This window comes from Paroedura picta, chromosome 1, assembly GCF_049243985.1.
Source record: "Paroedura picta isolate Pp20150507F chromosome 1, Ppicta_v3.0, whole genome shotgun sequence".
Classification (NCBI taxonomy): Eukaryota; Metazoa; Chordata; class Lepidosauria; order Squamata; family Gekkonidae; genus Paroedura; species Paroedura picta.
The window spans coordinates 173,985,504-174,002,068 of NC_135369.1; the positions used below are offsets into that span (position 1 = coordinate 173,985,504).

The 16,565-nt window shown below is 46.7% G+C and overlaps 2 protein-coding genes across 3 annotated transcripts in view; one reads left to right on the plus strand and one right to left on the minus strand.

Annotated features, from left to right (window-relative positions):
* Nucleotides 1–16,565, plus strand: part of FOXO1 (forkhead box O1) — a 456,870-nt gene that overhangs the window by 306,720 nt on the left and 133,585 nt on the right. The gene's annotated exons all lie outside the window — the stretch shown is intronic.
* Nucleotides 10,515–15,465, minus strand: PROB1 (proline rich basic protein 1). Its single transcript, XM_077312459.1, has one exon. The coding sequence runs from the start codon at nt 15,427–15,429 to the stop codon at nt 10,981–10,983; it is 4,449 nt and encodes a 1,482-aa protein (XP_077168574.1). The 5' UTR covers nt 15,430–15,465; the 3' UTR covers nt 10,515–10,980.

The following is a 16,565-nucleotide window of genomic DNA, read 5'->3' on the forward strand; positions in this document are numbered from 1 at the left end:
TGGGGCTGACGGGTTGGTGGCCACTCAGTATAGAACAGGCTGTCATTCTGGCTAACTAGTCATCGAAAAAGATGGTGAGGAAGACCAGACTGCTGTTTTTGTGGCACAGAAAGCTACACCTCCCATATGCCACAGATATAGTATGCATTTTCCACAGTGCACACTGGCAAGGTGAACATCTTTTTATTAGATTCAGATGGGTAGCCATGTTGGCCTGAAGCAACAGAACAGGAGACCAGGGGCAGCTTTAAGACCAACAAAGTTTAGAAGAAGAGTTGGTTCTTATATGCCACTTTTCTCTGTCTGAAGGAGTCTCAAAGCAGCTTACATTCACCTTCCCTTTCCTCTCCCCACAACAGACACCCTGTGAGGGAGGTGAGGCTGAGAGAGCCCTGATATCACTGCTCGGTCAGAACAGCTTTATCAGTGCTGTGGCGAGCCCAAGGTCACCCAGCTGGCTGCATTTGGGGGAGTGGGGAATTGAACCGGCTCTCCAGATAAGAAGTCTCTCCAGATAAGAAGTCCGCACTCCTAACCACTACACCAAACTGGCTCTCTTAATTTGGTGTATTAAACTTTGTTGGTTTTAAAGGTGCCACTGGGACTTTGGCCTTAAAGTTGCTACTGGACTCAAATTTTCATCTTTTTATTAGATCTCAGTTTAAATAAGTCCCTCTCTGGAACACCACTCCCTTGCCACTTTCCTGTTGTGTCAGAGTGTGCATCCATTAATGTGTGGATTCCCCAAAATTTCAGGAGGTTTGATGCACATTGAACAGGGCTTCTATCCAGAATGATACTGCTTTTGGGTCCCATTGGCCTGGCAATCGCATGATTCTGATGATTTTAGAACAGCTTGTCTTGGCACCCAGAAGGGGGCGCCGGGTAACCCCTTTTCCCTAAAATTCTGTAACATGCCAAGAATTTTGATTTCCCTTATATTTCCAGTTCTTTTGATAAAGCTGAGAATTTGCTGAACCCAAACAAAAGGCAACTGTGGAAACTACAGGTGAGAACAAAGCCAGAGGAATGTGGAAAAGAAGCTTTATCAGAGTTACTTAGTCTCTAACCCTGATTACTTGTGAGGCAGAAACATTGAAATGGCTAAAGAGCCAGCTTTGTGTAGTGGTTAGGAGTGTGGACTTCTATTCTGGTGAGCCGGGTTTGATTCCTCACTCCCCCACATGCAGCCAGCTGGGTGACCTTGGGCTCACCACAGCACTGATAAAGTTGTTCTGACTGAGCAGTGATCAGGGCTCTCTCAGCCTCACCCGCCTCACAGGGTGTCTGTTGTGGGGAGAGGACAGGGAAGGCAATTGTAAGCCACTTTGAGACTCCTTTGGGAAGAGAAAAGCAGCATATAAGAACCAACTCTTGTTGTTGTTCAGTAATATGAGGGCTCTCTCAGCCTCTCCTCCCTCACAGGGTGTCTGTTGTGGGGAGAGGAAAGGGACGGCGACCGTAAGCCGCTTTGAGACACCTTCTGGTAGAGAAAAGTGGCATATAAGAACCAACTCTTCTTCTAAAATAGATTTCCTCATAGATAAGGAATTAGGGGATTATTGCAGACTTGTGGTCAACAGGGGAGGATACTCTGAGCATAGGAGAAATGGAGTGGGGGAGGGATCTGATTTTGTAGTATCCTAATTATGACCATAACTTAAAAAGATGATAATCATATAAACAATTCAATTGTCTTTTCAAAAAGCTTTTAAGTACATGTTTAAAGAGTAGTAAAAGAGAGGCTATTTTAAAATGTCGGGATATATTTAAGAGAGTTCAATTCTTATTTGGAAGACCAGAGTGGTTCAGTGGTTGAAAGACAAAGGTAATATTTTTCTCTCTCTTCTGCAGGCATTCGATGACAAAAGACACAATGGACAAATGTGCATTTTGGTGCCAAAGGATGTAGTAATGACCATGGTCAGAGACAGATTTAAAAAAGGATTAACAGATTCTTGGAGGATAAGACTATCAGAGCCTATTAACCATTGTGACTAAAGGGAACCTCCACATTCAGAGACAGTAAGCCTCTGAATACTAGTACCAGGAGGCAACATCCAGGAAAGGTCTCCACCTCTATGCTCTGTCATTGGCCCTCAAGAGTAACTTGCTGGCCATGGTGTGAGGCAGGAGGCAGGACTCAATGAACCACTGGTCTGATCCAGCAGGCTCGCCTTATGTGATGTTCTTCTCTGACTTTGCTTGCAAAAGTTCCCAGATTCAATCCCTAGCATCTCAAACTCAAAGGATCAGGGACTAGATTATGTGAAAGACCTCAGCCTTGAAACCCTAGAGAAGTTCTTAGGCCATGATACATTAACATTTTGTTTCAATAGCCCTGTTTGCAGGGGACAGTAAATACACGCACAATGCACATACAGTATACACTTGATTGTTGATTATGGACATTGAGTAAGTCTCACGTTACACTCAACACAAGCACAGCTGAACGTGTGATGCAAACCCTACATTTATCCAAGGGCTAGTCCTTGGCTTTGTTTGGAAAGCAAACATGTGTTGACTCTTCTTTTCAAACAGGTGTACACGTCTATGTGCAAGATGCTCACTGTAATGTGAACAGGCTAGTATAAGGCAGCTTCATGAGTATGAACAGGTGTTTATACGATTTCTTCTGTAATTTAATGGCTTTTATTCTCCCCTATATAAAGACATATAAAACTCAAAACAGGCTGGGGATTTTAGATAGGAAAAAGTAAAAAAAACACCTACTGGAAGCATACTACAAGGAAGGGAAAAGAAATTCCGGTAGAAGAGACCCAAAGCATGTATTCAATACCAGAATGATCACCAAAACGATCCATAAAAAGATAGTAAACTCATGGGGTTTCTGATGTGTAAGCATGTTACTTTAATGTCCTTTTGCCAATCTTGTTTCTTTTAATGTTCTCTTGCCAAGCACCATGAGTTTAGTATTTAATGGATCATTCTTGTTTTCTCAGTTTACAGTGTTTACAGCAGGGGTAGTCAAACTGCGGCCCTCCAGATGTCCATGGACTACAATTCCCAGGAGCCCCCTGCCAGCAAATGCTGGCAGGGGGCTCCTGGGAATTGTAGTCCATAGACATCTGGAGGGCTGCAGTTTGACTACCCCTGGTTTACAGCATCATTCTCCCTTCCTCCATTTTTTATCCCCCCAACAAGCATGCTGTGAGATAAATTAGGCTAAGAGAGAGTGACTAGCTGAAGGTCGCGCAGCCAGCTTCTATTGCCCAGAGGGGATTCAAAACTGGGTCTCTGAGATCCTTATCCCACTGTAGAACCACTGCACCCTTTTGGCAGCCATAATGTGCTTAAGCTTCAGTCTCTTAGCGGCCTGGCCCTCTGTAGAGTTAAGCCGTATATAAACATATACATATTAACTTCAGTGGCTCAGGGTTCCCCGAGGTGACATTTTTCTTCCCATCCCCCTTTGAGATTATAGAACCAGACGAGGCCTCAAGGCCTTAGGTCTGCTTTCCTTTAGATGCTTAAATTGAGTTAGACAGCAGCACCCTTGGAAGCAAAATACGGTTGCAAGCTTACATTTCAGAGGGCTATTTTAATTGTTTATTTGGTGGTATTAATAAATTCGTTGTGTTCACTTTCTGATATTATGTACTGCATGTGTTACCCGCCCTGAGCTAACTAGGGAAGGGCAGGATATAAAAATAAAATAATTATAATTATTATTATATGCTAGCAGGTTTTGAGGAGGTGATCGCTATCTGCGGCAGCCATGAAGCTTCTGCCTCCCATTAGCTAAGCTGAGGAGATGTGATGTCTTGGAACGTCACACTGTTTTGGGGATGAGGGAAAGAGTTGGCTGTGGGACCTCACAATTTTTTTTTTTAATGAGGGAAATTGTTGGATGTTGAATTGCTTGAGATAATGCTTGTGAGTTTTAAAACCAGAATGATTCTTATAGCTGGAATGTTTTGATCTTTTTTAATATTTAAGTTACCAATGATTCTTTTATCTTGTTAATGCCAGATGTTTTTATGTACCTTGTAATTTGACTCTACTGGTCTAGTACCGTAATAATAAAGACTTGACTTGGATCCCTGAATGTCACACCATTTTTGTGATGAGGGAAACTTTTGGATGCTGACCGTCATGTTATTTTTGCGACGACAGAAATTGATGGCTGCGGAACGTCACATTATTTTTGTGATGAGGGGAATTGTTGACTGGGGAACTTGATTATCACAAAAAACACATTATTTTTGTGATAATGGAAAGTGTTGGCTGCAGAGCGTCACATTATTTTTGCAAAGTAAAGTAAAAATAACAGGGAATGGACAAAGGCTTGTAGATAGGCATGACTTTGTACAGGCAACAGAAACTAGGGTTGCCAGCTGTGTGAGGGGAAATTTCTGGAGAGGTTAGGGGGCGGGGCTTGAGGGCGAAGTTTGGGGAGGGGAGGCATTTCGGTATAATGCCTCTTAAGTCCCTTTTCCAAAGCAGCCATCTTCCTCAAGGGAACCAGTCTCTGCTGACTGGGGATCCGTTGTAATAGCAGGAAATCTCCAGCCACCGCCTGGAGGTTGGCAACCCTAACAGCGACTGAGGCCGCTTGAGCTAGGAAGCAATGAGGGCAAAGGTTTTCTCAGCCTGCCATTTTAGAGGCCCCTGGCCTGTTAAGAGCAGAAGGGAGGGGAATATTCTGATAGGTGTCCATTTCCTCAGCGTTGGGGCACTATGAGGGAGGGGGAAGGAGAGGAATGACACAGGGTGATTCTTTCCTTTCCATCCTATGAGGTACACGTGGGCTGAACGGGGGAGAGGGAGAAATCTGGCTTTCAAACGCCTCAGGATAGAAAAGCCAAGGGGGTGAAAATAAGGAACAGAAGGCCCCAGATTTCCTTGCATTCATTCAGCCACTGCAAAGAACGAGGAAAGGAAACCCTGGATTAGGAGTCACGGCCGTGAGGAAGAATGTAAAGTTAGAATGGGAGGCGGCAGCAGGAGTGGCAGTGGGCATCACTAATCCCTCCTACCCACCACAATAGAGGTAGCTTTGGGTTAGGAAAGGCCCAGCCAGGGTTACCAACTTCCAGGTGGGACCTGGAGTTCTCCTGTGATAAGCCAGGGTTGCCAGTTCTGGGTTGGGAAATACCAGCAGACCTTGGGGGTGGAGCTGGGAGTGGATAGGATTTGGAGCAGGGGGGGGGGACCTCAGTGGAGTATTGCTTGGGAATCCACCCTCCAAAGTAGCCCTTAGTCTGGAGATGAGCTATAATTCCAGGGGATCCCCAGGTCCCACTAGGAACAGGCGTCCCTAGTGATAGCAGATCGTCAGACAACAAAGATCTGTTTCCCTGGAGGAAACTGCAGCTTCAGGGGGCAGACCCTATGACATCATATCCCCACTGAGCTCCATCCGCTCCCCAAACCTGACTGTCCCCCTTTAGCAAGGAGTTTCCCGAACTGGAGTTGGCAACCCTAGGCTAGCACATTGTTGTTGTTGTTTGTTGCGAAGTCGTGTCTGACCCATCGCGACCCCATGGACAATGATCCTCCAGGCCTTCCTGTCCTCTACCATTCCCCGGAGTCCATTTAAGTTCGCACCGACTGCTTCGGTGACTCCAGCCAGCCACCTCATTCTCTGTCGTCCCCTTCTTCTTTTGCCCTCGATCGCTCCCAGCATTAGGCTCTTCTCCAGGGCGTCCTTCCTTCTCATGAGGTGGCCAAAGTATTTGAGTTTCATGCTAGTACATACATCAGCTAAATAGAGTGGCCCAGGCCAGAACAAAACTGTAGGCCTATCTTTTAGAGTTATAATCCTTGAAAAAGGGGTGCCAGCCTCCAGGTAGGACCTGGGGATCCCCCGGAAATGCAGCTTGAATCCAGATCAGACCTCCTGGAGAAAATGGATGCTTTGGAGGGTGGACTCTATGGTACTGTTCCCCATTGAGGTCCTTGTCCTCTCTAGGCTCTGTCTCCAAATCCCCAGGAGTTCCCCAACCTGGATCTTGTCACCTAACCCTCCATCTTCAACCAGTGGCCAAGGAGTTCCTGGCCACCTTCCCCTCAGAAGGAATGTATTGGCAGGTGCTAGGCTGTATTATGCACTCAGGTATTTTAAGAATGCAGCATTGAAGACTTTGGGTTTTAAAGGAATATCTAGAATATTCATGAACCACCCACTTCCTGTACTTTCAAAACAGGAAGAAAGGAAACATCAGAGATGGTCTGCTCCGAAAGATTGTTTTGGCTTTTGCGGACAGGAGGATGTGGAATAGAAGAAGGGGGGGGGGGTTTACACCCTGCTTTTCACTGCCTGGAGGAGTCTATGTGGCTTACAATTGCCTTGCCTTCCTCTCCCCACAACAGACACCCTGTGGGGTAGGTGGGGCTGAGAGAGCTCTAGAAGAACTGTTACTGGCCCAAGGTCACCCAGCCGACTGAATGTGGAAGACTGAGGAATCAAACCCCATTCTCTGGATTAGAGGTAACCACTCTTAACTACACTACACCACAGTGGCTCTCAGGAGGGGTGGGGAACACAGACAAAAACATGACACACCCGTAAGTGATGGGAGAAGGTTGTGGAGGAGTATTTTGGACAATGAAGGATGCTGAAGCAACCAGAATTAGTGGGGAGGAAAAGTGAAAATGGGGGGGGGGGGCTGGGAAGAAAACAATTACCACCATTTTTGTTTGGGCAAGGGCCCTGTGCCTTTAAGCACTTCCTGGCAGGCAGAAATGTGAAGGCTAGTTGACTCATCGCTGCTCTCTTGTGTTGGGAAAAGCAGCAGCTGTTGCATTCCTGGCAGTCACAATGCTTTTAAAGGCATTTAAAGAAACCATGCCAGGGAAATAAACATTGCCCCCTGTAGCACCTTTAGATGAGGGAGGTCTAGGACCTGTGACAGGCATAGAGATGGGGTGCCTTTCTTTTTTTCCCCAGTCCTGCCTCTCAACACACAAAGGCACAGAGGAAAAAATGTCTCTGTGTTGGAAAGCCACAGGAGCAAGATTAGGAGTATCTAATAGCCTACAGAAGACCATGGGGACGGGGCGTATGTGGGAGGACACACCAAAAGGGTTCCTATAGAAATATGAAAAGCACAGAAGGGAGGATCCCATCAGATGCAAGAGAAAGCCATGTGTGATGAATAACAGGCATGCTCTTTACGTTTGCCGGCTTATCTGCACTGGGCTTTTAAAGCTGGTTGGGTTCAGATAAACAAATGCCTTCTACATTTGACACTGATTTCCGGTTGGGATTTCCCCCTTCATCTGCACAGATGAGCATTGACCTTGGAGTCAAACTACTTATTCCCCAGCATATCCAAGAGTGGATTTCCCCTGCTTCATCAGAGAAATGCCAGCCCATGCCACTCTATACTGGGTGCAGATGGGCTGCTGTGTTCGACTTTTCCCCTCCCCACCCACTGAAGTCGTGCTGCGGTTTCTCCTGATTGATTTCGATTTAATTATTTTGCTTTTGAACAGCTCATGTCTTTAAAATACACCATTTTAAAAACATGTGATTTTCAAAAGTTAAAAAATTAAATAAAACTCTTGCATGGGGAAAGAAGGCCCACAACCAACCTTGAACTCATAAAGTTGTAGTTGTAAGGCAAACAGCTTACTAACTGAGCTATCTTGGCTATAAAGGTAAAGGTATCCCCTGTGCAAGCACCGAGTCATGTCTGACCCTTGGGATGACGCCCTCTAGCGTTTTCTTGGCAGACTCAATACAGAGTGGTTTGCCATTCCCTTTCCCAGTCATTACCGTTTTACCCCCCCAGCAGCAAGCTGGGTACTCATTTTACCGACCTCGGAAGGATGGAAGGCTGAGTCAACCTTGAGCCGGCTGCTGGGATTGAACTCCCAGCCTCATGGGCAGACAGCTTCAGAAATCAGAAAGACCGAGCCCCCCCCCCCAAAAAAAAACAAACAACCCAAACACATGTGGGTGCAGACTCAACCTGGGGTTGAGGCCCCTGAGGGGAGACAGTGAAATTAATCTAGTCAGCCAGACTTACATAGCAAAAGAAGGGGAGGTGAATCTCAGGTCCAGGTGGACACAAGCCTCTCCAGTTTTCCTCCTGCTCCGTGGCAATGGCAGGTTTTTCTCGGCTTCTACCTTCCATCTGTAGCATTTGCTCTGCCCTATAAGAGGCATGGACTAAGAAGGGGAAGAAAACCCTAGCCTCACCTTAACTCTCTGTTCCTTTCTGGGCTACACTTCACAGGCAAAGCACAATGGTATCTATAAGCTCTTTAGATACACCAGGGTTCTCCAGCCAGTGTACTGGGGTACAGCAGGGTACCTCATGTGAACCATGGGACGGAGGATTCCAAGATGGCGGCCGCACGGAGCGGGCAACCACTGGCACAGCAGCACTACTTCTTCTCCTGTGATGGGGTAGGCTGGTCCAGTGGGTCCTCTGTTGGCTATCAGAGTTGTCTTCAGTGGAGGGAGGTATGTTTTAATTTTATTTCATTTTAGTTGCATATGGGGCATTGCATACAAAGTGAGGTGGGATAAGGCGATGGGGGTTGGTTTTATGTCTATCTGCATTTTTAAAAAGTTATTTGCATAGGGATGCGTGGCCAGCTGACACAACTTCTGAGGCACCTCAAAGCCTAAAAGATATTTCCGGTGTTCCTCCACAGTCAAAAGGTTGAAAAAGGCTGAGTTATATCATGATGCAGCACAAACGTGCGTACAACCGGCTTCCGGAACAAGAACATACACCTTTGTTCATAAACACATCCCAATGTTTCCTGCATGTCCGTCGCACACATATTCTCTCTCATTCTCACCTGTAGAACAATCCCATCTCTATATATACTCACTTGCTGCTAAAGAGAGTCCGGGAGTGGGAAAGAGTTGCACTTACAAAATATTCTCTTTTTAGGAAAGTAATTTCTGCAGGTAAAAAAAAAAGTCTTCCTCAGGTAAAGATGATGTTGCTGCAATTAAAAAGTAAGAAAAGGAAGACCCATTCTTAAACGGTTTTCAGACCACGTTTCCAGCAGTGACACTAATAATGCAAGGAAGGCAAGATTGATAAATGGGGCACATAAGAGGAAAATCAGCAGAGCCTTGGTCCAGAGTGCAGCAGCCTCGACCCTCATCTTATCTATGAACATATTATGTCCGACAACAGATTTTGTCATGTCCTGCAGTATCAGGAAGCTCCAGAAGCCTCTGTTTAACTTGCCTGCTTGCTGGCTAGGGTTGCCAGCTCTGGGTTGGGAAATACCTGGAGATTTTGGGGGTGGACCCCAGGAGTGGACAGGATTTGGGGGTGGGAATGGACCTCGGTAGGATATAATTCTATGGAGTCCGGCCTCCAAAGCAGCCCTTTTCTCCAGGGAGACTGATTTCTTTAGTCTGGAGATAAGCTATCATTCCAGGGGATCTACAGGTCCCACCCGGGACTGGTATCCCTATTGCTGGCTGGTATTCTGAAGGTTTTCCTCCTCCTTCTTGCCAATTCCACCAGTCTCTGGACAATAGGCTTTAGTTGTGTTCTGTGTAACTACTGCTGCATCCTCTTGCACAGCTAACAAGACACTTCCTGCTCACTCTGAGCAGGCCCCAATGCATTGCAGTGACCCTGCCTGAGCTGTTTGAGGGTGCTATAAACTCAAAGCTGCCCTGCTGCCCTGCCTAGACAGCAGGGTGCTAGCACCTATTTAGGCACATAAATGTGACAGGGGGCTGAGTTGATTGCCAGAGGTCCCTTATTTTAAGGGCCTTTCCGCATTTAAAAATATTGCCATCTAATATCAGAAGTTCCATAGAACACAAGGGGTTATCACATATTCCAGACATTTTTAATACCTAGGAATTGTATGGCTAAGGCTTCAGTCATCCTGGCCCACTGCCTCTCACATGCCTTTTTGATGAGAAGAATGCACATTCATCCTTTTGCATAGACGCATCTTGCTGAACCTTGCATTGCCCTCTTCCCTGTTCCATTAATCATCCCTCCCCCTTTATCCATCAGAACCTAATTTTTTCCTTCAGCACTGGTTTCCCACTTTGAGGTGACATTTTAGGCCGCCCCCCTAGGTTCTATGGTCTTTGCCATAGAGACATGGAAAAATTCCTAGAGTGTCATTATGTAGAGGCCATTTCACCCTTCTCAATTCCTAGGGGGTGGGAAATTAGGACTGAGGGCTTAGTTCCCCATCCTGGGTGGACAATTGGGAGGCCTCTTCGAGCACCCCTGCTTATCTCTCTCTTCTGGCTGCTTTGCTATTTTACCAAGTCAGGGTGGAGTTAGCAGGTAATCTCAGTGTAAGGCTCTGTAAAACCCGCAGCTCAATGAAGCCCGGAAACCCAGCAGAAATGCGAAGACACCTGTTCTGAAGCAGCATGTATATGTCCCGATCATCAAAATATTTACACTGATAGAACCCCTCCTGGAGAAAATTTTGCTGCCAACAAATGTGATGCAAAGGCCCATTCGAGTACACCACACCCTGGAAACAGCAGTGAGGTATATATGTCTGTAATCCATGAAAATACCAAATCTCAAAAAATTTGGAGAAACATTTAATTGCTATAGACGTGCTGAGATTCGTGAACAACCAGACTGCTCAGGTGCAGGCTGAAGCATTAGAATAATCCATTCTACGTCACATGCCCCAAGAAACAAACTAAGCAGCTCAGATGTCATAGCCTATATCCTGGTCCCTTTGAAGTCAATCCCAAAGCTCCCGTTGGCTTCAATTAGCACCAGAATGTGGCCCATTGTTATTGCCAGGGACGTTTCCATGAAAATAAAATTTATCAAGCAAATGATGCATGCTGTAAACTCTGTTTGTCTCATTACCTCAAGTCCTTCAGAGCCCAAGCAGCGGAAAACTTGAATAAGAAACTCCCAAGCCTTCTCATTCCTGGTATTCTCCCCCCTGCCCCCAATTTCCAGGGAATAAAGTTTGGCTTGATGCCTTTTTAAAAAAAAATGAATGAACTGACATACAAAAACACCCTCGTAACACAGCATGTTACATCCTAACGAAAGATCCCTTTTCCGGCATCGCAGGACCAGAACTTGCCGGTGGGGGAAATACAGTCTGACTGGGGTTGGGACTTGAATTCATCCCAGTGGGAATATAATATATACTTTCCATGTAGTTGCCATCAGCAGTCTGGGCACCCGGTGGCACTTCAGTCTTTGGGAAATGGCTAAAACCATCGCTGGTGTTTTCTTGAACAGGTGGTTGGTCTTGAAGATCCACCTGGACAGGTGGCATCGCAGGAGGGGGAGGAGGGAAACCGGGGAACCCTGAGTATGGCATGTAAGGTGGTCCGTAGCCTCCTTGATTCATGGCCATGGCTGGGAAAGGAGGCTGGTAAAGCCCGCTGTGCGATGAGAGTGGGACAGGTGGTATCAACACTTCGATGTACTGCCCTGTCTCTGGATCGTAAAGCATCTTCAGCTGAGGTTGTCTCGGTGATTCCACATAGTAGCATTTTCCACTCTCGGGATCAACTAACATTTTCCTGTGCGCCTGCAGAGGCGCACCAAAGTGTCTAGTTGGGCTCGGGGCGGTCTTACCAGAGGGTGAAACCCTTTCGTTTCTTCTCGTGAAACTGGGAGATTCTTCGAGCCTTGGGGGGATCTGCCCGTAGCTCGGGTTACCGTGTAGCAAATTGTCCAAGGCCGGCTTCCTTTCCATTGGTTTCGGCGGCAAATGTTCGTTGCTTGTTTTGCTTCCCGAAACTTCTCCACTAGGCTGGAAAGAGACATTGGACGTGAAAGAGGAGCTGTCTGGATATGAAGATGCTAGGTGCTTAGGAACTGCCTCAGACTGATGGGTCTTCATGGGAATTGTTAAGTAATTTGTATTGTCAGCTTGTGTGGCTGAAAAATATTGTTCGTTTGCTACCTGTTGTTTATTAAGACAATCAAACCCTGGCTCATGGAACCTTCCATAAGAGGATGATGGTGTAAAAGGAGGGTTTGATATTAGTTTAATTCCATCAGTATACTCCCTTGTTGGTAATGGACTATCTGAAATGTCGTATTTGGAAAGCAATCTGCTGTTGTTGTCCCAGGACTTGGGGTCTTCTGGTATTACTGTTTCCGATGAACCGTCAACAAAATGGTTGTTTGCTGGAGTCTGCGCCTGATTATTTTGGGCGCCTATCACGGGGGGCCTGATGGACTGTGAGTACCTACTGCTTCCATGAGTTAATCCAGAGTACACATTTTCTTCTTTCGGAAAGCTTGGAGAACATTTACTGTCTTTGGGCACTATTGAGATATTCTCACTGGACAAATGTTTCTGATGGGTCGATTCAGTCTCTGGGGCTTTAGGAGACTCGTGAATATGGCTCATCATGTGGCCATTATCTTTCGTACTGATCTCCTGAAGACCTTTAGAAGGTGGAATCATGATGGTGTCTGATAAAGAAGCAGCTTCATTTTGCGAGAAAGCGTCTTTCATGGCCCTTTCCTCCAACACGGAGCGACTCGAGGCTGGGAAATAATCGGTTTCCATTTTGTGTGTCTGCTTGGAGACAGAACTGTTGACTTGAATATTAAGCTGAGACTCTTTCTTGGTAGTCGCAGAAGAAGGTCTGACTTTTAGCTCAGTCCGCTCATAGGGCACCGGTTTATTTTCGACTTTGGGAGGAAGTTCTTTATTCTCAACGACACACTTCCTGGACTGAATTGTAGTAATGTGCACTGCAGGTTCACTCACCATAGAGCACTTATTCTCCGGATGACCCGCCGATATGTTTCCACGTGTCTGTGTTGCGGGCTTAAAACGGTCAGGGCTACTGATGCCCTGATCGCGTCGTGAACCGGTTGAAGCAGCTCCGTCTCTAATTTCATCTTGCTTTTTCTCCTGTGACTGGTTTACCGCTTGCGTATCATCTTTCCGACGTATTGAGGTACAGTGTATGAAGAGAGGTGAGATGGACGTGGAGTCTTTTGGTGACACCACTTGGCTGCTCTCGCTTTTGCTTTCTGAGTAGGGAAGCTGCTCTGCACCGGAGCTGTCTGATGATTTAAAACCAAGGTGCTGGGTGTCGTTGACTAATTTCCTGACATCTCTTTGCTGGTGTTTTCTCGTCCTTCCTCGGCTTTCCATTGGAAGGGCATCGCCCATGTGGAGTGCTTCTCCACAAAGCGATTTGCTGGATGTTGGAAAGACTAGTGATGAAAATTTCACACTCGGAGCAGCGGGCAACCTCCTGGTACAAGAATCTCTGCCCAAAGACATGTGCTTAAAGGCGTTTAGGACATTAGGTTGTTCGTTTGTGATCTGAGGGACGAGCTTCATTTCTTTGGTTTTGGATGTGAAGACATTCCTGGAGGCCTCTTTGGGCACCACGAGGCTTTTAGGCTTGAGGGGAATCTTTTCCTCTTTCGACGGCGTGTACTTGTTCTGCCGAATGGCTCGCTGCTTCAGGTTCGGCCACGGCTTTGGTGTTTTTGCAAATTTGGGGATGGCACATGTGATTTTAGCATCATCCTCCATAGACTCAAACACAGCCCGGGCTCTTCTGTACTCTTTTCTCTCTCCGGAGGACTGTTTTTTGACGTTGCTTGATTCGACAGCATTTACATCGTCATCTGCCAAGACAGGGATTCTCATAAACTGAGCGGCTTCTTGATATTTCATTCTCTCGTTCAGTTCATTAAATGTCTTTTTCAATTTGCAGACGTTCTCTCTCAGCTGCTCGTTCAACACAACCCCTTTGGTTGGTCTCAAAGTGTCCACGTGCTCTTTATTCATGGCTGCCGGCTCAGACCTCTCGCTGGTAGAATGACTTTGCATGTCTTCCGTTGAAAAGCTGCAGTCTGATTTGGAAAGGGAACTCGACTTGCCTTCGAAACTGTCCCCCTGGAGGTCGGTACTTACAGAGGATGGGACAGAGGAGGTGGAGCTGCCTCGGACAGAAGCTTGCTCCATTTTGATTCTTTGTTCGTACTGCATTTTTTTCGCCAAAACATTTTTCACCAGGCTTGAAGCCATCTTAGTTTTGCTGTAAGAATTGTTCAGGCAAGCTGCCTTCATGAATTGCTTGTAGTTGAGTCTAAACTCATCGCTGATAGACCTGCCCTTCGTGCACAGCTCTTTCCTTGGTTGTGCAAATTGCTGGAGGGCAGCACAGTCACCAGCAGCACAAAAGCCCATCTCCTTCTTCTCCTTCCGCCTCAGCTGAATCTGGCGCTTGGGCACCATTCTCTTTTTACAGAGGCTCTTTCTCCCATCGGCATTGTCCAGTGTGACATCGACGCACTCAAAGTGTTCCTTCCCCAATGCGCTGACACACGGATCCTTTTCTGGGGCCTTGCTGGCTGACGGGAACTGCCGGCTTCCTTTGGTGTGGTTGACCGCCATTGTTTTCCTTGGGTCACTGCATGCTGGCCACCTGTTCATTCCAATGCTGTCTTCCGGCAAGGAATTGGACAGACTGGACGATGTCCTGTTACTGGAACTGTACATATCTAGGTAACTGCCCTGGGGACATGACAGGCTCTGGAAAGACAGGGCAGTGAGCTTTTCTACTTCATTATCAGCCTCATCAGAGTCACTCAGAACACTCGATTTTTGTCCAAAATACTTCGGGCATGCTGCTTTGCTACTTACAGGACCATGAGCTCGACCGGCAAGGCTGTTTTTCTTCAGCTTGCGGACCCCGGTTAACATTTCCTTGGATTTCTCAGGACTGAATTGGGTAGGACAATCCAAATATTTAGATCCGCAGTCTCCCGGCTGCAGCCCTCTTGTGACTGGACCCATTCTGCCGCTGCACACCGGGTCTGTGCTATTCTTAGCTTTGATTGACATCTGAACCTGTTGGCTTTCCTTGTCACTGAGTCTGTCCCTGCAGGTTTGATTTTTTATAGTACCGTAACTGCCCGCCTGTGGACTCTGTGCACTCATGTCTTGGACCGTCAACACGGCTCCCAGAGCCTCGCTCCCATTTACAGCAAAACGAGCCCGAATTCCTTCAGATGTAGCAACAGAAGTATCAGCTTTCCCTCTGCCATTTTCGCCGCACGGGTCTTGCAAGTCCTCGCCAAAACTGTTCAGATTCCCATGAAGTTGGCCGCCTGTGCCCTTGGAAATCTTATTCCGGTCAGTAAGGCTTGCTTGAGCTGCGGAGAAGATCGGGGTTGCTGTTATGCTGTCCTGCTCATACTCGGAGTCACAGTACGCGTGCTGCTTTATACGATCCCCGGGTTCCTCTAAGAACTCAACACAGTCCTTAAAACTCTCCGCTTCCTCCGAGCAAAGTGCCGTACGATAAGAGGAACCAGACGTGTCGGAGGTCCGGTCTCCTTTGGAATGGATAGAAATGTGGCAGTCCTTCACGGGAGAGAAACGTCTGCAGCTGCAGGGGCAGAAATGTCCTTCAGTCAGTCCACCAGGCTCAGGAGAAATCTGGCAATCCCTCGCCGTACAGGAGAACATTTTTATGCCGTCGCTCATGTGAAACCGAGCTGGGAACAATGGCCGGCTGGATCCTCTTTTATCCTCGTAGCTGGGGTTGTTCCCAGTCAAGCCTGAGAATCTGATCTTCTGGATGGAGCTCATGTTCCACCCTCTCCCTGTTTAATCCCCGTCATGATTAAAAAAAACCCAAACTCCTGGCTGCGTCATGTGCCCGGGAAGCTTGTCGAGGAAAATAGAAACACATAAATGCAGTGTGCTATAAAAACACAGGCATCAGTAAACAAACACAAAACATCAGTGCTCTGTTGCTCGTATTCCTCCGGAGTAACTCAATCAGAAATGTAGACGAGCAGGACCCAGGTTGCAAGATGCAAATAGGATTCAAAAGAAAATGCTCCAGAAGACAGCTGTGTGGATTGACAGCAATGATGGGAACAATAATCAGCAGTATTAAAAATGCAATTATCTGTAGCATATTTGTCACAACTTTCCATTACAAGTTTCATACATTTGCTTTAAGTATTTGAAAGGTTGTCACTTGGAGGAGGGCAGGAGGCTGTTTCTGTTGGCTGCAGAAGAGAGGACGCACAGTAATGGGTTTAAACTTCAAGTACAACGATATAGGCTAGATATCAGGAAAAAAATTTTCACAGTCAGAGTAGTTCAGCAGTGGAATAGGCTGCCTAAGGAGGTGGTGAGCTCCCCCTCACTGGCAGTCTCCAAGCAAAGGTTGGATACACACTTTTCTTAGGTGCTTTAGGATGCTTAGGGCTGATCCTGCGTTGAGGAGGGGTTGGACTAGATGGCCTGTATGGCCCCTTCCAGCTCTATGATTCTATGATTCTATGATTCTTTAGCAGCAGCATGCCTGAATTTATAATGGTAAAACCATGCTGAGGCAAGTTTTGGTCAATTGGAAAATGGGATAAAGAGGAGGCACAGCCATCAGGGTTACTGCTTGGACGATTTTTTTCCATCGCACTTCCTAGTCAATCTGCAGATGGGAGGCAAGAGTCAGGAAAACAACTGGAACACCACAATATTAACTTTCAGTTCTAAGCTGAAAAGTGCTACTGGCCATGATGTTCTAAGAGCCAGTTTGGTGTAGTGGTTAGGAGTGCGGACTTCTAATCTGGCATGCCAGGTTCGATTCTGCGCTCCCCCACATGCAA